Source organism: Aptenodytes forsteri, unplaced genomic scaffold (assembly GCF_000699145.1).
Source record: "Aptenodytes forsteri isolate BGI_AS27 unplaced genomic scaffold, ASM69914v1 Scaffold482, whole genome shotgun sequence".
In the NCBI taxonomy this organism is placed as follows: domain Eukaryota; kingdom Metazoa; phylum Chordata; class Aves; order Sphenisciformes; family Spheniscidae; genus Aptenodytes; species Aptenodytes forsteri.
The window spans coordinates 932,959-952,694 of record NW_008795046.1 but is presented as its reverse complement, the minus strand read 5'-3'; the positions used below and the strand labels follow the sequence as shown (position 1 = coordinate 952,694).

General features: G+C 43.8%; 1 protein-coding gene across 2 annotated transcripts; it reads left to right on the top strand.

Annotated features, from left to right (window-relative positions):
- The first annotated feature begins 1,486 nt into the window (after positions 1 to 1,486).
- PRDM4 (PR/SET domain 4) lies at positions 1,487 to 18,690 on the top strand. 2 transcript variants are annotated; one of them, XM_009277004.2, is made up of 10 exons: positions 1,495 to 1,627; positions 2,282 to 2,467; positions 4,560 to 5,354; positions 8,487 to 8,636; positions 9,869 to 9,987; positions 10,730 to 10,815; positions 11,980 to 12,107; positions 12,662 to 12,976; positions 15,498 to 15,666; positions 17,146 to 18,690. In XM_009277004.2, the coding sequence occupies exons 1-10, from the start codon at positions 1,495 to 1,497 to the stop codon at positions 17,453 to 17,455; spliced, it is 2,391 nt and encodes a 796-aa protein (XP_009275279.1). In that variant the 3' UTR covers positions 17,456 to 18,690. The 2 variants fall into 2 exon arrangements, with proteins under 2 accessions (XP_009275280.2, XP_009275279.1); XM_009277005.2 differs by lacking the exon at positions 8,487 to 8,636 and having other exon boundaries at positions 1,487 to 1,627; positions 17,146 to 17,709.
- The last annotated feature ends 1,046 nt before the right edge of the window (positions 18,691 to 19,736 follow it).

The window sequence follows — 19,736 nt, the reverse complement described above, 5'->3', positions numbered from 1 at the left end:
TCCCGCAGGCCGCGAGGCTTGGCCCCGGTGCTTCGCCACCCCTCGGTCCCGGGGCGAGGGTGGTGGATCCCTCCCTCGAGCATCGCCACCCTAATCAGCCGTTTGGGCCGGCGAGGGGGGGGATATGCCCTGCCCTGCCGGATAGCCGGACCCCTCGGCACCATCTCTGCAAAGCCGTCCCTGGAGGCAAGCGGGGCGGTTGACAAGGGTAGGAGAGCACGCGATGTGAAAACTGGGCAGAAGCGAGATGAAAGTCGGCGACTCTGTGCGTCTCAGACCTTCGGGTTAACTTGCGTGAGTTTGGTGTATTTGGCCGTTTTTCCAGGGTGAGCGGTACCTTTCCTTACTGGAGTGTCAGTCCAAGCTCCAGCTCTCCATTGGTACTGCAAAGCTCAGGCCTGTTGCTTGCAAAGGGCATGTGGGGGGCTCGGATCAGCGTGGAGGCTGTTCGGTCTTGTTGCCGGGGTTGTGACCGCTGTGGGGGCAGCCGGTCTTTCTGGCCCTACGAACCACTGATTAGAGCTGGTGTGTGGGCAGGAGTGCCAGGGTGGGCAGAGCTAAGGCCAGGCAGAGCTTGTGAAGTTGTTGACAAGTGGGAGGTAGCCGTGTCTCCTTGGTGTCCCCTTCCCCGTGGACTGGTTCAGGCTGCATGTGCAGCTTGAGACCCCAGCGGACGGATGTGCCCCAAGCTGGCATGGTTTCTACCAAGGCTGGGGTTTTGGGTTGTTTGGCAGCCTGACGGTTTCCACAGCTCTACAGCCACTTGTGTGGTGTGCGCCCACTTGAGTAGCTTGAGAGGTGCAGGCAACTCCAGAGCCACTGGTTGATCGCTCTGAAACAACATGTCATCCAAGGTGCCAGTTTTTAATGTGATAGGAGCATGTGCCATGTCTGCAGAATCAGACTGAGGCAGCCTGTTAAAACTATACAATGGCTATTCTGCAGAGGTGACTCTTGTCACTATTGGCCTGGTTCGAACTGGTGATGAATTAGGCGTTTTGTGTCCATTAACAGTTTTAAGTGATCTTTCCCGCTCCTCTCCCCTGACTTTGGTTTTTGAATATGAATGTGGTGTCCAGAAGTCATGAAATATAAAAAGATGCCGTTGTCCGAGTAATTGTGACATTCAGCTTGCAAATCGATCTGTATTCACAATACTTTAATCACAGTGGCTTTGACTACAAGGAGTGAGGCTTTATTTTCTGGATGGCAAGGAAAAAGCTATGGTCCGATTTGTCTTTTTGAACTAGCTTTTTAATCCTGGTTATTGCTATGTAATATGATCAATATGTATTGATCATGATGTGATCACAGTGCGAGTGGTTGATGTGCTTTATGCTGAGCTTTCTAAGGCAGAGTTTTTACATGTCAATATCTGATTTTGAGTTTGTTTGCTCAGCCCTTCCTCACCACAGTACAGTCAGTAATCAGGAATGCTCTTGCTTCTGTTTCTCTTTCTTTTTCCCCTCCCTTCTCTGTTCCCTGCTCCCCAGAATGAATGAAATGAACTTGAGTCCTGTAGGGATGGACCAGCTGACCTCATCCTCTGTGAGCAATGCCCTGCCGGTCTCTGGGAGTCACTTGGGGTTGGCAACGTCACCCACTCACAACGCCATACCAGCACCAGGTAATGGGGAAAGCTCCCACAAAGGGTATTGCAGCTCATGCTGTGTGTTTTACTGTCATGGGAATGTTTGTAACTGGATAGCAGTGCTTGCTCTGACAGCGAGTCATGTCTTTAGCAGGTAATGAGGTGATGTAGAATTGAGGAAGGTTAGACCATAAACCATTGCTTATGTGGGCAAAGCAAAAGGGATGTGTGCTTACCAGGCTTATGTCTTAATGGGAGTCTCATTTTGTTCTAATGGGGTGGTTTGCACTGTGGTTGGGTGGTAGCAGAATCCTTTGAAATACGAACTGTAGCTGCAAATCTGTCTCCATCTATGTGCATCTTCACTCAGGTGAAAATAATGATTTTTCACCTGTAAAGCAAAACTGTGTTCCTAGCTCTTTTTTTCAGGGGGCTACACAGATGAAAGTCCATTACAGTTGTAAAGTAGAAGCGGGCCCTATGTAATGTATCCAAAAAAAATCTAGCCACGTTCAGGCATGCCTCTCAGTGCTGTGATAACTGATTCTTTGAAGCTTGCCACCTTACTTTGACGGTACCATACTGTACTTCCATAGGGAGCTCCTGAAGAATTAGTAACCTCTTTGTTGGCTTGTATGTTCATAAGCTCAAGTAGTTCCATTGAATTTAAATGGACATTTTCTTTTGCAGGCTTGCCTGTTGCAATTCCAAACTTGGGCCCCTCCTTGAGTTCCTTGCCCTCTGCTCTGTCTCTGATGCTCCCAATGGGTATTGGGGATCGAGGAGTGATGTGTGGTATACCAGAAAGAAACTACACCCTACCTCCACCACCATACCCTCACCTGGAGAGCAGCTATTTCAGACACATTCTACCTGGTAAGTGGTCTGGTGCTGATGGATGGGAACAGAGAGAGAAATTGTTTTAAGAACCACCTCTTCCTGTCCTGAAGCAGGCAAGACCGACTATTTTGCAGAGCTGTAAATTCCTGGAGTTTGTCTGGGGTCTGTTGTGTCATTTACACACCTTTATTTTCAGGTCTCTGTTTCTACATATGTATATGAAGAGAATTGCAGGGTATTTTCTACTTGAACTGAATCTCTAGTCACTCCTCCTGCTGCTTTGTTTTTAAGATTAACAGAAAACAAAGCATGCCTGGTTTCTATCTCAAATCGTTTTAGTTCGAAAACTGCTTTTTCTTCTCCTGTAGTTTGAAGCAGTACTTGATATGTGTGTGATGGTAGGGTACAGCAGCTCAAAGCTCAGAAAGAGCAAGCCATCAGCTGAGTTTGGGCTCTTTCCCACCCCTTTAGCCCATGGCATAGGTTTTCTTCATTTTTGTTCAAGGTTGGTTTCCAAAGGCCTAACATACTGATTTCTATCTTCATTCCTCTCTTGCAAGTGTTTTAGAGTATAAATGTAGAATTTTACATGTTATTATATGAAGACACAGAAATTCAAGCTTTAAATGTAGTCCTTGTTTTGTTTTGTAGCTAAGATTGACAGGGTGGAAGGGGGTAGATAAACTTCTTCAGGGTCACCCAGTGAGTGTTATTGGTTCAGCCTAGGTTAGGAAAAGAAATACAGCAGCCCAGATCTTGTCAGCTACCTGATGACTAGTGGCTGAACTTGCCAGCTGCTTAGGAGTAACCTTTCCTGCTGCATTACATGCCTGTCCATTTTGTGGGCAAAGAGTAGAGGAGTAGACAGTGCATTTGAGGACTGAAGGTATTTGCTATTCTTCTGAGCTGGAATAATTTATGCAGAAATGTATTTTTTCTTTCTAGCCTGCTTGATGTTTAGCCTGATGTTTCATAGGACTCTTCCGTCAGTCATCTTACTGCCTTCAAGGATCCTCCTTGTTCAAGCCACGGGGCAGCATAGCATGCAGAAATATTTGATGCAGCTGATTAAATTAAACTGTCCATTTCTTGGCTTAGCCATTTTTAATGGGGTTATGCTGCAGAAAGAGTATCCATGCTTGCATGCTTGTAATAACAGACATGTTTGAATGGAGAACTTTTACAGAACAAATAGCTTATAGGGTTCAAGGCCAAAAAGAAACATGCTGACTCAGATCTTGCAAAATCTGTCTCTGTCTCTGCTGGAAGTACTGTTTACTTGAATGTGCTGATGTATTGCCTCCAAAGATTTTTTTTTTTTAGCTTTGTCCAGTAAGAGAAGCCGGTAGTATGTAAATACAGGTTAGTGGGTGTTTGTATGTTAAGTTCCAAGGTTGTTTGACATTGAGGATCTTTCCAGAACTACCAGAAAAGATGTTAGGGTTTCTGATTTAAATTTAACTGGGCTATTGTTTTAGGAGAAACAACATACATTTCATCTAAGGAAAGAGAGCAGATGATTCACGATACCTTTGAGAGACCTTATCTTGGTACTTCAGAATTGCAGTTGATGATCTCCGAGATGGACAGTTGTGTCACTTAGTCTTAGAGGAAGGAAGTAGTCATTGTTAAAACTAAAATACCAAAGCAAGAATGGTATATCCTGGAGAACTGTTTCTACTTCTCCTAGCAAACATGAATGAGGGATTATCAAACATTGGATTCCATTAGCAGTCCTTCATCCTTTGTGAGCTATTTCTTGAGAATGAAAAATTATGCCTAAAATGTGAAGAACCTCTTTCTGATTCAGTCTCTGTACTGAGGAGCCTAGGTTAGATGCTGCCAGAAACTTGGCTGTTCATAGTTTGCCAAATAACTAGAGACTTGCTCTGTTGGATGGAAGCTCTGTATTTGTTGTCAAATGATACTTTGACAAGAGTGTTGGGCTGGCATGTGTTTGTGAGCCATGTTTTAGAATTAGTGTTTTTTAATTGGACATAATGTAAAGAGCATGTCTTGAAGGATCTAGGTTTTAATGTACCATGCTGCGATGATGGAGTATTTTTGTTCAAGATTTGAAATCTGATGTCATCTCATTCTCTTCTCTTTCCCCCTCTCATTCTATCAGGTATCTTATCTTACTTGGCTGACAGACCTCCACCTCAGTACATCCATCCCAACGCTATAAATGTTGATAGCAATCCGGCATTGTCAGTCTCCAGCAATCCCTCAGCCCTAGATCCCTACCAGCCCAGTGGAACCGTGGGGCTGGAACCAGGGATTGTCTCCATGGACTCCCGCACAGTGAACACGCATGGTGCTCAAAATCTACATCCTAGTGACAGCCATGAGGTCGCGCTGGATACTACAATCACTATGGAGAGCGTTTCGAGAGTAACCAGCCCCATCTCTACAGATGGGATGACAGAGGAGCTTACGATGGATGACGTAGCCGGGGATCATTCACAGATCCCGAATGGCTCCCGGAGCCACGAACCTTTAGCCGTAGACACGGTGGGGAGTAACTTGACGTCAGACGCTGTGGGACACGGCGGTGTCATTCCCATTCACGGTAGCACTTTGGAACTCCCTGTCGTCATGGAGCCCGACCACATCGCCGGGCGGGTGACAGGAATATCGGACAGCACACTAAATGACTCCATTCATACTGTGGCCATGAGCACCAACTCCGTGAGTGTGGCGCTCTCTACCTCACACAACCTAGCTTCCCTGGACTCGGTAGCCTTGCACGAAGTGGGCCTCAGCCTCGAGCCGGTGGCGGTGTCTTCCATAAATCAGGAAGTAGCCATGGGGCCAAGTCACGTGGATGTGTCTGCAGACAATCTTGCCTTTGTACCATCCTCTCTGCAAATGGAAGACTCCAATTCGAACAAGGAGAACATGGCAACCTTGTTTACCATATGTGAGTGGGCATTTCCTGCCTTCTTGGGGTAGGGTTTGTTATGTAGCTGTTGTCTGGTGGGATGACAGGACTCTTGTTGCTAGTCTTACAGATTTCTAGGGAAAGAAACTTAGTTGTTTAACAAGTCCACGAAAGTTGGAACATCTGCAGTGGCAGATTAACCTTGCTGAAACAATGCTAGTTGGAAGTAGACATAATAGGATGTTTTAGCGTTGTTCTCTTTGTATCCATCTCCCATGTTGCCTTGAGGTTGGCAGCTGAGTTCTTTATCAACCTCTTGCCTTTTGTGGATATGCTGATATTATCCTTTGCAATGAGACTTTTGTTTTTTAAAGTCACATCACAAATTACTCTTCTTGCTCCGTTAAAAAAGAAAAACAACAAACACCACCACAAGCCATACATTTCATTGAGTGGGTATAGTTGTTGAGTATGACGTTATGTGATTTTGCAAAATTTTTATTAAACCATGAACAATCATCCTGAAAATGTTGTTCTCAACAGGACCTGCTGGGAAAAAGAGCAGAGAGGGAGGGAAGTTTTTAATATTTCTAATTATTCTCATCAAAGGACTTCAGTCCAGAGGTTAGTTGATCTCCTAGGAAGAGAGAAGCACTGGACATTACACTCTCTCAATCCTGTCATCGTTCAAGGAGTGGTGTTTGAGAACTGTGAAGTTCTCGTTTGCTAGGACAGAGGTTTGAACTTCCACCCGCAGCATGTCTGGCTTCCTGCCACTGAAGCGTAAGGCCAGCTTTTATATTCAGTTTTATTAGTTGTGGTAGCATTGCTGAGTGCTGCTCTTGCACACAATCTGGTCCTACAACTGCCAGAGCCTTGTGACAAGCTTTGCCTGCAGAACATTTTTTTAAGAAACGGAAAGAAATACTGCCTTGGTTAGCAGTGGCAGAGGTGCAGTTTAGTGCAAAGTGTCTAGTCAGACATTTGAATTGAAACTTTTATTCTGTGGGATAAAATATAACTTAAAATCAGGTGGGTGTAGAACTAGGATGAATTTACAACTCCTAGAGGAAGAGTTTTACAGTTGATGCACTCAGAAGTTCTTACAAGCATCTGTTGCATGTTGAACAAATAATGATCAAAATACTGTGATATCTAACATGCTCGTGGTGAAATCGCTTCTCTTATTCACCTAAGTGAGATTTGATGTGCCAGCTTATTGTCACTATACTTAAAATAGTCCTAAGCTGTTTCCCAGGTGATGTTTCCCATTGGTAGGATGTTATAATGGTTATTGCATGCCTAGCGCTTTCATGTGATTTGCAAAATAGATCTTTGACTTGGGAAGGTTTAAATTTTAACTTTTTGTTGTTGTTTTTAAACTTCTCCTGAATAAAACATGAATTTGTGTCCAGACAGGTGACAGCAAGGAGGAGAAGTTGTTTTAGAGCCTCTTGGTGGTTTTTCCTCACTGAGAAGGCACGAATCAGGGCCTTTTTCAGAAAACTTCTTACACTGTTCCTAAGTGGGAAGAAAAAAGTGTGCCTTTGCTACAGTCCTAAATGTTTGTGAAACTTTTAAGTAGCCCTTTTTTTGATCATCTTTGCTTACAGTCCTGGGTACCCAAATCAGAGAAGTAATCACTGTGATTTGGTTTTGGTTTTTAGGGATTTTTTTTATTATTTGGCAAGAACAGAAATGGAAAGGAAATGGTGTATTTTGCTTTCTGTAGAATGTAGGATTTTTTTTCTCAACTTCTTAAAAATGTATGAATCCTTAAACCTTTCCAAGTGGTAGTGTCACGTGCCTAGAACTTGTTTTTCTTCACCTCTCCTTGGGGCTAGTCTGCAGACCCGTGGTGGTGTGCTAGGCAATGCTTAAAAACAACTGTTCTAAATAGTGTTTCTCATTACTCAGGTCTGGTTGTTGTCGTTGCTGTACTCCTACATGTCATCTGTGCACATGAAGCAATTCTTCTGTAGGCTCTACCTAGTAATTTTCGGAGTACCTTCCTATCTGTAATTGTGTAGTTGCTTAAACTGTATTTTGTACGGGGTCAGATTCTGGTACCCTGACGTATGAAAGGAGTGTCCCAAAAATCTCTTCTGTTTATGCCTGCTGAAGACTACTTCTGTGATAGGTCTTTTATACTGGAGTTGGGCCATCAAGAGGCCAAAGAAGGTCTTTGTGGAGATTCTGCTTAATTAGCTGAGCATCTTTCTTCAGAAGAATGATTTATCAGGAGGGTGGTTGCTGAGTAGGTGTTGGTTGCTCCATTCATAGAAAATTAAAATGATGTCATTTTTCTAGATGAGAACATTTTATGCTGTACTTTTTCCTGAATTTATTAGACTGAAGACTTTCAGTGGTTTATTTTTCAGCAGTACTTATGCTGAATGACAGATTGGGAAAGCGATGCTACTGATTCTTCTTGGACTTTTGTTTTTGTTCCATTCAGTGGCATCCCATAGAGGTGTACTGTATGAGTTTATTGCAGTAGGTCCTTCAAAAGCAGCAGTGAGGTCAGGTTTTTGCTGCCATGAAGATTTGCACATTGTCTGAATTTAAATGGAGGTAGGGGGATTTGTGGGTTCAAATTAGAAAAATTTTAGAAAGAAGACCTTACTGTTCCTTTGCATGAATATCCTTGAGGTTCTACATGCAAGAAGACTCTTGTGTTCCTGGTAAATTCCAAAAAAATAACCAGTTAGAAAGTGTTTGGTTTGGTATGGCTTGGATTTTTCTGCCAAGAAAGGTCATTTCACTTGTGATCAGAGAGAAAATGGCTCTTCCATCATCAGCATTACTGCCAGCTCTGGGGAGACTACCATCAGTTTTGCAGTAGTTTTGATGAAGAGTGGACTCTGTCCCATTGATAGATTGCCCCCGTAGGGGTAGTCTAGAGTCTAAACGATTAAGTTACCATCAGGAAGGCAGGTGGAGATCCTCATATTTGGTCTGAATTGGATAGGAACAGTGACGTGTATGTTGGTGCCAATCTGACTGTATGGTTCGTATTCTTCTGAGTAAAAGCTAGTAAAGCGGAGGGGTTAAACCAGATAGAAGCAGCCTTTGCCAGGAGCTGAGCTGAAACATATTGGTAGGGAGCTGATTGCACCGTGGGGGCTGTTGCCTCTTTTTAATCCCTGTTGTCCCTTCCCCTCTTTGCAGGGTGCACACTGTGTGACAAGGCATATCCATCGGACTGCCCAGATCACGGGCCCGTCACCTTTGTCCCTGACACCCCGATAGAGAGCCGAGCCAGGCTTTCTCTCCCTAAACAGCTTGCCCTCCGGCAGTCTATCATGGGAGCTGAAGCGGGTAAGAATCAGATTACTATATATTTCTATGCAGCAGTTTAAAATACACTCATTGCCTGAAATCAAAAACCGTAGGGAATATAACGTGGGAAAGAAACACTGCAATAGAGAGGTGGTTCCCTCTTCTGTAATCACCCTGACTTACGTTGTGCAAGAGCTTCTTGTTCTCTGGTTACTGCTTAGGCTTCAGCTAGACTCTAGGGGTGCTGCCACAGAGCGTTACTGAAACACTTGATAAGGTCAAGCACAAGCAAGGTATGGTGTTTATTTTCATTGTGTGCTAAACAGCCCAGGCACAGCTTTGATAAGGAAATGTTACAGCAATTGCAGTTTGGGGGAAGATAACAATTAGAAATAATGGAGGAGATTTCTGTCTGCTTGTTCATCAGCTTGGTTTGCTACCTGTGGATATGTATCTTCTGGATACTCTTATTGGAGAATTGATCACGAGTGCCTCTTTTTTCCCCGCCCCCCCCTCCCATTTACATTTGGCATGTAGACTGTGACCTTGTCATTGGATGTGGACCTTGTTACTGTATGTCACGCCATTGTCACCTGGAAATCGAAGAGTTCAGTGCAATACCCTAAGGACCTGAAGGCTAGAGAAGAATGTGATTATTGGCTTGTTAGCGATGCTGCTTGTTGAGAGTAGATTACATCTGTTCTTTTCAAGCTGCACTAGTTTCCAGTTTATTCCTAAAAGCTATTCAGTGTATTCATGTAGACCTATATATATATAAATGTTTAATAATAAATGAGATACAGGCAGAAATCCCTCTGCCCATGACAGAAATACAGCTGCCTCTGGGGAGAAATGCAGAAGCTGCTTAACAATGCCCAGCAACAATTCTGGAAATTCCTGGGGATTAGGTAGGCGAAATGTAGTTACTGAAACTAGTATTTTCTGCTTCTGCAGAAAGTGCCACGAAAACTTTAATTGGTACAAGTGGCTAGGATCTTAGTTTTATAGCTTACTAAAAAGTAAATTACTTGCTTTTGACAAACAAAATAAATATCTGTAATTAAAACAAAGCGGCTCCCAATAGTGTCATGTGGTGGTGGTGGTTCTTGTCTCTGCCTTAGGTGTGTTTTACATGTGAAGTAGAAGCTTTGATGATCTTTTGCCTAGATATTACCCCTGGAGCATTATCTCATAAACCTCCCACCTCTTTGTTATGCATGATTAGTTGTTTAAATAATTGAATTCTGCAGATGTTGGTCTTCTACTGATAGGTGTGTGGACACGAGAAACCATTCCTGTAAGGACTTGTTTTGGACCTTTGATTGGGCAGCAGAGCCATTCTCTGGAGGTGGCTGACTGGACAGACAAAGCAGCTAGTCACATCTGGAAGGTCAGTGGATGTTATGGCTCACAGAGTCTGCAGGCATGCCTTTCTCTGGTGAAAGCCATTGCATGACACAGCAGCTTTAATGTTATCATCCTTCCCAAAAATCAAAATTAATGCAGTTTGATTGTTTGATACTTAATATCAGCATAGCAGAGCTCTATACCATGTAATATGCTGGATATCAATCCTGACGTACAACGAACTTCTTTAATGCCTTTTCTTTTGAAGGGCTGTATGTGGTTTCCCGTATTTGTGTGGAGTTGCAGCAGAGATTGTATATGAATTACTAGGCAGCACTTGTTTGTTTTGTATTACTGTTTATTGAAAGTTCCCCCAGGTGATGATTTGGTTTAGGAAAGCTGCTTTAAAGCTTTCTTTTTCACATCATTTCATGTTCAGAAAGTAAAATTGATCCATATAAATAAAACATGTACTGTTTGCCCAGATATTATTATTTACAAGACTTGGCTTGTAAGAAAAGCAGCCAAATGCATTTCTGCTGGGAGCTAAAGGTGGTGTGTGGGAAAGATGCTGATAAACAGTTTTTCTAGCCTCCTGGGTAGCAGAGAGGTCGAGATTCCTGTGTGAAGGGGAAAGTAAGGAGTAAGAACAGGGCTGTGGTCTTGGCAATGGAGACCTCCTGGCTTGTTTGAGGTAAACACATCCTCTCTTAAAGAAAGAAGTTGGCTTTCACTGCGTTTGTTGCTGTGTTTTGTCCTAAGATTGCATTTGTTTTTCCTGGTAGATCTATCACAATGGTGTCCTGGAGTTCTGCATCATTACAACTGATGAAAATGAATGTAACTGGATGATGTTTGTACGCAAAGCCAGGTGAGAACCACCTGTAGTGTGCTAAGTAGCTTGGAGTCTGAGCTGCAGGCTTATAGGAGGCTGTGCTGGAGAATGTGCACTGCTGCACTGACTGCCCAGATGGGTAATGAGCTCGGGACAAAGGGACCTTCAGGAGTTATTTAGGCATCTTGGACTGGTGGGGAGAATGAAACAGAGCACCCAGTGGAGAATGTTACAGGGGAACCAGTACGCATGCTGTAGTAAAACAGCCCCAAACCTGCCCACATACTTTGTTTCCCTTGTTCTAAAGCTTTAAACCAGGTTCTTTTTGTATTAGCTTACTGTGTATTAGCTTGTTACTGCCTTGCCTCTGTCCCATTCCTTTTGGATACATCTGTGAAGATGATGTTGATTGTCGTTTTGATTTTATACTTTATTAGCAAAGTGTCCCTGGGTTCTTTTGCCAAGTTCCAAGCTCTTACAGCTTGCAAGAGCTGTCCTTTTCAGTCTTTCTGGAGCCTGCAGTGAAAACTGTCCAGACTGGCTTCAGTATTGCTCCATACGTGGTCCACTGAGAAGGCCGAACCTTTCCTATTGCTCTGTGACACAAAGTAGGTTTCCCCTGCAATTCATTTCATTGCTCCCATATGCAGGAGTCAAGAAGTTGACCTCCCACTGCAGTGGGGCAGAGCTTTTGCTGGTTTCGGATACTGGGAACAAACATATGCAAGATACAGCTTCAGAAGATGAATTATCACATCTTGGAAATGCTTTTCAAGAGTTATTTTCGAAGATAATTGTGCTTTAAGACTTTACTGATATTTATTTCTCCCTCATGTGTTCTCTATTTCTTAAGGGGCTTAATGTGAAAAATATATATGTTTTTGTAGTTTCTTAAGAGATCATAAACTCTCTTCTTTCAGCCCACTCCAATGTCTATTAATAACTTTCTCAGCAAGATATCGCAGTGGTGTGAAAAATGTATCATTTGGTGGAGCAGATTGGCTCTCAAGGTCCAGTTTTCCTTTACTTTCCTTTAATAAAGAAGGACAGAAGTGACAGACATGGAAGTTTTTGTAATGTGCTGACAAGCACTGAGGTTCTCTCATTACCTATTTATAGGAATTTCCTTCTTTTTTTTCCTCTCTCAGAAAGTCATTATTTCTGGAGGGCTTTTTTTCATAACTCTCGTTATTGCTATAGGAACCGGGAAGAGCAGAATCTGGTAGCTTACCCTCACGATGGAAAAATTTACTTTTGCACCTCTCGGGACATCCCACCTGAACACGAGCTTCTCTTTTATTACAGTCGGGACTATGCACGACAGCTTGGTAAGTAAGCGCTCATCTTTGTTGGCTTTGCAGGCAGTACTGAGCTTAAATTCCCTTTTAGTGCCATCTCTGGGCACTGTGACTTTGGAGTGCATTATGTTCCTTCTCAGTTCCTAGTGGTGCACGTCATAGTTTCTTTTTACATTTCATGATTACAGGATTACCATCATTTAAAAGAAACATTTCACTATCTAAGTCCACTGATCAGGAGTAAAAGATCACAGTTTCAAAGAAAAAGGGTTGTTTTTCTTCTGTTCATCCATCTGGTGCTAAGGGAGTTTTGCTAGCTGAAGATGGTCCTATCCTCCCCCACCTTTGGTTGTGATAATTTAGGTTTGGTGGAGCTGTGCTCAAAACCATTCCAAAGTTTGGCCCCCCAAAACATTTGAAATGGCCTGCCTAAAAGAGCTGAAAAGCAAGCACCGGAGCTGAAAGGAACGGGGGTGAAAATCTCTGCAGCTGGCTTTGCTACCACAGACAGTGTTAACGTGGATCACGCTCACGCTCTGTTAGGCCTTGCTGTGCCTCATCAAGTGATGCTTTTGTGCCCAAAGGTGTCCCCGAACATCCGGACGTGCACATCTGCCACTGCGGAAAGGAATGCGCTTCCTATGCGGACTTCAAGGCCCATTTGAGCAGCCATATTCACAGCCACCTCCCCAGCCAGGGGCACAGCAGCAGCCATGGGCCAGGCCACGGCAAGGAAAGGAAGTGGAAGTGCTCCATGTGCCCCCAGGCTTTCATCTCCCCTTCCAAACTCCACGTCCACTTCATGGGGCACATGGGCATGAAGCCGCACAAGTGCGATTTCTGTAGCAAAGCTTTCAGTGATCCTAGCAACTTACGGACACACCTCAAGATACACACAGGTAAGGGTTGGGGACTTTATAGAGATGCACATTGGGGCGGGACCTGTTCTTTCTCATCCCTTGGCCAGCTGGCAGGGCATAGCTTGTGTCCATAAATCTAAGCTCTTAAGAGACAGAATCATAGAGTGTTTTGGGTTGGAAGGGACCTCTAAAAATCACCTAGTTCAACCCCCCTGCCGTGGGCAGGGACATCTTTCACTAGATCAGGTCACTCAAAGCTCCATCCAACCTGACCTTGAACACTTCCAATGGTGGGGCATCCACAACTTCTCTGGGCAACCTGTTCCAGTGTCTCACCACCCTCATTGTAAAAAAAATTCTTCTTTATGTCCGATCTAAATCTATCCTCTCTCAGTTTAAAACTGTTGTTTCTTGTCCTGTCACTACAGGCCTTGGCAAAAAGTCTCTCTCCGTCTTTCTTACAAGTGCCCTGTAAGTACTGATAGGCCGCAATAAGGTCTCCCCGAAGCCTTCTCTTCTCTAGGCTGAACAACCCCAACTCTCTCAGCCTTTCTTCACAGGAGAGGTGTTCCAGCCCCCTGATCATTTTCGTGGCCCTCTTCTGGACCCGCTCCAACAGGTCCATGTCTTTCTTGTGCTGAGGGCTCCAGAGCTGAACGCAGTACTCCAGGTGGGGTCTCAGCAGAGCAGAGTAGAGGGGCAGAATCACCTCCCTCGACCTACCTTTCTAAGAATGGCAGCATCCTGACTGTCTAGGAATGATCTCTAGTCCATGCTGACCCCAACTAATGCCTGGGCACTGCCTGAGAGAGCACTGGTTGGCGTGGAATAGGACCATGCTGGATTCAGTGGCATGCGTGCTTATAGAACAGTATGTAGACCTGTGTTCTGGCTGATTGTGCCATGTCTAAAAGCATTTGATAATTTGAAGTTGATTACAGTTGGGAAGAAGTGTCAGCCTTCGTCTGGGAGACAGAAACCCTTTGTTCCCACATAGCAGATCCAGTGCTGGCAGCTATGATAAAACAAGGGTTCCTTTCTGCTCATGAGAAAAAGCCAACTGGGTTTGAGAGCTTGTAATGTGGACAGTTGTCCACTTAAATATGGGGCTGACATCTTTCCCCTCTTTCCTACTCGAATTGTTTTTCATCTTAAGGAAATGGCACAGGACTGAAATTGGTGACTGTGGGGTCAGACTGATGTGGATAAGACTCAGCTCGGTCACTCATCAAAACTTAAATCAACGTGCTGTTGACTTCTGTGGGCATTTGGGTATCACTAGAGGCTTTGGGGATAAAGGGAGAATTGCCAGCAGATCAGTGAATGAGTGCTAAAAGGGGGAAGACAAAATAGTGAAACATTTTTCAGCTTTGTAAGAAGAGAGGAAATACGAAAAGGCATGGATTTAACACAGAGTGAAGATAGGGGAGAGGGTGAAGGTCAAATACAGGCCAGCAATAGACAGTGTGGATATTTTTGCCTCGGTTTTTTTCAGTAAGGTTGAAATAGCTATTGGGAATCACTGAATGTAAATCACAAAGCTGGAAAGGGAATAAAACTGTGAGTTCAGTGCACTTGAGTCAAGCATAGGAAGCTGTGGGCTCAGTAGTGAGGAGTTCTAATAAACTGATCAAGTACAAATGTGGTATACATGACCACAGAATACTCAGTGGGATAGGGATTCGAGTGGTATTCAGACTTAGTCTGAATTCAGTGGCGTGCAGGGGTTTTGAACTATTTCTGGCAAAGAATAATGGAAGAACTACAGATAAGTGGGAAAATGGGATAAAACATAGAAGTTACAAAGAGCCAGTGAGCTTTGTACCTGTGTGTTTGTTAGATAAGAGAACTTGTTTTTCTAGACAAAGGCAATGCAGCGCATCAAATGTGGTTGGGTTCCAGTAAGGCATCAGATACAGTTCCTGTGGGAAATCAGTGGAGATGGGGATGCACTAATGTAGAGTAACTAGATGGCTACCATTAAAAAGGAGGCTACCATTATTTTTTACTCAAGAATTCACCTTGGATAAGCCTAGTCTTGTTAAGTGTTTGCCTGAATCTCTTTGCTGGAAAATTTACAAGTCTACTGGTGATGTTTTGATATGCAGAACACGGAGGTACAGTTGGTGTAGACAAGAAGCAGAAAGTCTTATCTTACAGGAAAGGCTGACTGACCACAAGCACTGGAGGAAGAGGAATCAGTGGTCTTTAGAAGGACAAAGTGCAGAACCGTGCATCGCACCAAGGGCTCAGTGGTTCAAAACAGAAGCATGAAGTGGGTTTTTTGGCTTGGGGGCATGGGGTGGGGGATGAAAAGCTTTGGGAATGATGAAATGAAGTCAGATGATGCCTGTTTTTTGCATAGCTAAATCTAGACTGTAACTTGGTAGGCCTTTATGCTGAGTCTGAAGGAACTGCAGGAGGAACAGGTCCTGTTCACAAATAATCTGCCTTTCTTCAGGGTAAAAATCTTGTTTTTCGTAAGTGGTCAGGCTTGTTTGCTTACTGTATTTCTTGGGACACTGACTGTCAATTTGTGGGTGTACGTATTTAATCCTAGGTCAGAAGAATTATCGCTGTACCCTCTGTGACAAATCGTTCACTCAGAAGGCTCACCTGGAATCGCACATGGTCATCCACACGGGGGAGAAGAATCTGAAGTGCGATTACTGTGAAAAGCTATTCATGCGGAGGCAGGACCTCAAGCAGCATGTACTCACTCACACGCAGTAAGTGATCTCACAGGATGTGTTGGCCTGGCCAGTGCAGTAAATAATGAAGCTGAACAGCCCAAGAGAGAATCTCCGGTTTGCAAATAGTTTGGCCTAGGGAGTATAGGTTCAACCTCTAAAATGACAGAGAAGTCAATCCGGGCAAATTCCTTGTTATTAGCGGAAGTTGTCCTATTCTTTTTTGCAGTATTTTAATGACACAGTAAATTCCAGGCGTCCAAATTCACCTTGTCTTGTGAAATGGCATTCTGGAGTGTTTATCATTTTAAAGAGAGAGAGGGTTAGCTGATTTACATTTAGTTCTCTGCTGAGAACTGTTTTCATGTCCCAACATGACCACGAAAAATCATAAACTCCTCAATGCTATTCTCACAGAGTAGCTTGTTAGCGAAGTCTCCCTCTCTGTTTGCACCAGGGGGTGGGGTGCAGCCGTTCCCAGCTCTTATCTCCCCCCAGTCTCATTCATGCACTTGGTCTCTTGCTCCTCCTGCAGGGAGATGCCCACAGTCAGGGCAGATCCCCACCCCCAGGTCCTCCTCCAGTTATCTACAGGTCTCTCCCAGCCCCTCGGCTCTCTGCCACGCCAGATCTTTCCTTTTGCTGTGGGAATCTCTCCATCCTGTTTAGTTACTCCTAATCCAAGGTCCTCCCTTAAAGGCTGCTTGCCCAAAGCTAGTCCTTCTGCTTACTTCATTTTCAGCATCTGGTTCTTGTACTCACTTGGAATTGACTGCCACTTCTGTCATGCTGCCTAGGAGACAGCATAGTGCAGCTAGCATGGGCAAGAGAGAGGCAGACAGACAGACTTGCTTTGTTGCTTGTTCTTACGGCCAGAGCCAGGAACACTATTGCTGGGAGGTGTTTTGCAGAGTCATCTACAGAATTTGACTGTTGCAGTCTGGTAAGCCTCTGCTGAGCATTTACAGACTGAGGGTTGTTAACACTTAGCAGCTTTGTTTTCTTTTTTGTTCTCCCCCCCCCCCCCCCCCCCCCCCCCCCCCCCCCCTTTATGCAAGGTGGGGAGGAAGGAGACCAACCTTTCCACCGTGGCAACATCTCTGCCCTTGCCAAAACATGGAGTTAGTTTAAACAGAGTTTGGTCTTACTCAAAAAATAAACAAACAAAACCCTTGTAGGATTCTTTCTTCTTCAATTTATCATCAGGAAAGAAAAACGGTTGGTTGCAAGCTAGCAGCTAATCCAAAAAGCGTGACTTTTGCCAGTGATGTTGGAGGAGGGGAGCAGAGAAGAGGGGCTTCGTATTTGTACTGTGTGAGAGAAAACTGAGCAGTACTTACACTTTAGTGCTGCAGTAGTGCTGTTATTTCTGGTCTGCTTCTCCTTCAAGTATATTAAAAGTAAGATTTAGGAGTAAGACTGACCCTGTCACCCTTCTTGTCACCACCACCCCACTATTTAAGACAGTATCGGCTGCCTTGCAGCAGCAGCAAACTGTAACTTTATCATGTCTTGCAGAGAACGGCAGATCAAGTGCCCCAAGTGTGACAAGCTGTTTCTGAGGACAAATCACCTGAAGAAGCATCTCAATTCACATGAAGGAAAGAGGGACTACGTCTGTGAAAAATGCTCCAAGGCTTATCTAACCAAATATCACCTCACTCGCCACTTAAAAATATGTAAAGGCCCCACATCCAGCCTGTCAGCCCCAGAGGAGGAAGAGGAGGAGGATTCAGAGGAGGAATTAATAGACTCTATGAGGACTGAAGACTGTAGGATTAACAATGGAGTCTATTCAACAGGTGATGCCCTCTCTGGACACAAATGAAGAGAAGAGAGAGGGAAATTTTCTTGGATGTTAAAACTGGGGAAGGAGAAAAAAAAAACCTCTTCCTTGTTTCCCCAGTCAACAGCGTATGTCAAATGAGGAGTTTTCCTTCTGTTTTGGTCTCCACACTACCACCGCTTAATAAACTCTGTAGCCAAAACACTGAATGAGAATGGATCATGCACGTACAAGTGAACAGTTGCCAAGAAGGAAATATGAGGCAAGGAGATTTTTTCACACACACTGTGCATCCTTCTTTTCCAAATCACTCAGATTAATCCATCCAGTGCTGGGATACATGACACACCTTGCATAGCCCTTTGAGTAAAGAGCCACAAACCAGAAATGTAGTCAAGTGATTGCAGTGACCTGTAGGCCAACTGTCTTTAACTGCCAAAGCCATGACAATAAGAAAAACAAAAAAAAATAGTGGTGGCAGTTAATGCATTTTTCTTTTTATACTTTTTAAGTGAAGGATGTAGTTTGGCACAGAGCAAAGACTGTCAATGCTCAGGTTTCCCTCTAAAATAAATAAAAAAGCCAGTGAAATCAGCATTTGCAGACAAAGCAATTACCCCACTACAGAAAATCAAAAATTGGCTTTTGGAGAAGTTATTGCCTCTTCCCACTCTCGTTCACTAGAATATGTAAGCAGGTGAAGAGGTAAAGACTGTATAGACTCAGTAAGGAAGAGGCTTACAGATGATCAGACGGTGTTTACAGTATATATTACTTCTTGTGCTGTAAACCTTTTACCACCTAGAGTGATGGAAGGGTTTGCTGCTAATTTATGGAATGAAGATGTATTTCATTCTGTTGTTTTCTTCTAAAAAAATTAAAAATGTGGCTCTTTTCTAATGTTCTTTTTTAATATTTACACATAGTGAAAAAAGGTTTCCTATTTCTGATAATGATGCTAAGAGAAATAACACCACTTTTTCATCATCTGCCTCTCCCAAGCTTTCCTGGGACAAGGTAGGGGTAGGAAGCACCTCCATGAACAGGTGCAGCTAAGAACTTGTCTTTAGACGTTGTAGATTTGCTGTGTGGCTCCTCTGGCTGTGCTGTAAAAGAACAGTAAGCCGAGCTCTGTTCTCTGACGAGGTAGTTGGAGGTTCACACATGAAAGAGGCTCCAGTTCTTGCCCTAAATGGCCTAAGTTCCGCTGTACCTCTCCCTGTATGCTCTCTTTCCTAGAGAGCTCCCTGGGTTCTTCAAACCTGAAAATGCACAATGCTTGCCCTCCGAGATCAGTGTGAATAAAAAGCTTCAGAAAGACAGGCTGCGGGATTTTGTGTAGTCAAGGGAAAGATGTGTTGCTTGCAGTAACGCAATTTCTTCCTAAAACAAAAAGCAACTTCTAGAGCTACAGTGCCAATTAATACCAGAGATAACAGAAATTACTACCCTCAAAGAGCTTAACATGAAGCATTTATTTAAAATGAAAGCTTTGAAAAACTTGCAGCTTTTCAGTGGAGAGCACTTAAACAGAGGTGGTTCTGGTGCTTTCACCTTCTCAAGCTTCACAAAAGCAGTTGTTCATTTGTTGTCCACACATTGTTCACTCTTGCTCGGCACAGAAAGGATTGAGGCAGGAATCCCAACACATCCAAAATATTCTTGGTTCCTGCAGAGCCACACTAAACACCTGCCACCAGACTAGAAACAGCTGAATCGGATTGAGAAGCAGCCACTTAACTTCAAGGGATGGGAAGGAAACCTACAGCCCTGCCTTTCCCCCATTTCCTCACCAGAATGAGTTACAGCGAGCTAGGGTGAAAAGCAGTGGTAAGGTCTTGTCAACCACATGCACCGTCACTATGGCTGCTTCGATACCAGTTGCTTTGTAAATCTAGCCTTAAATTAAGGATAAATTATCTATTTACACTTGTCATTTCATTCAGCTTTTGTTTATTTATTACACAACTGTTGTCTGAAATATTTTTCCTTATGCCTTTAGAAGATATTTACCTTCTTTGCAGTATTCAACGAATGGTAGCAGCAGGACGCTTTTCTAGTGACTGTTTCATCTTATATATCAACTTTACACATAGTAGCCCAGTACCTGGAGAGGGAAGCACTTCACAGGAGGGTAAGAGTATCATTTAACTTCTGGCCAGGGATAAGGCACTTGGGTGTTCATTTTAAATGTGAGGAAATTGATTGAGTCACATTCCTTGACTAGGTTCCTGATGCTGTAAACGAAGTGGTTAAGTCAGTGGTTAGGCTGATACTCAAAACGTTCCTCTGTGCCTTCAGGTTTCAGGCAGAAATGCCTGGG

Excerpts from the sequence above, each read along its gene's own strand:
- PRDM4 (XM_009277004.2), top strand. The coding sequence starts at position 1,495 with ATGAATGAAATGAACTTGAGTCCTGTAGGGATGGACCAGCTGACCTCA. Across the intron at positions 8,637-9,868 it reads TATCATGGGAGCTGAAGCGG|GTGTGTGGACACGAGAAACC; the intron begins GTAAGAATCAGA and ends TTCTACTGATAG. Across the intron at positions 12,108-12,661 it reads GGACTATGCACGACAGCTTG|GTGTCCCCGAACATCCGGAC; the intron begins GTAAGTAAGCGC and ends TTGTGCCCAAAG.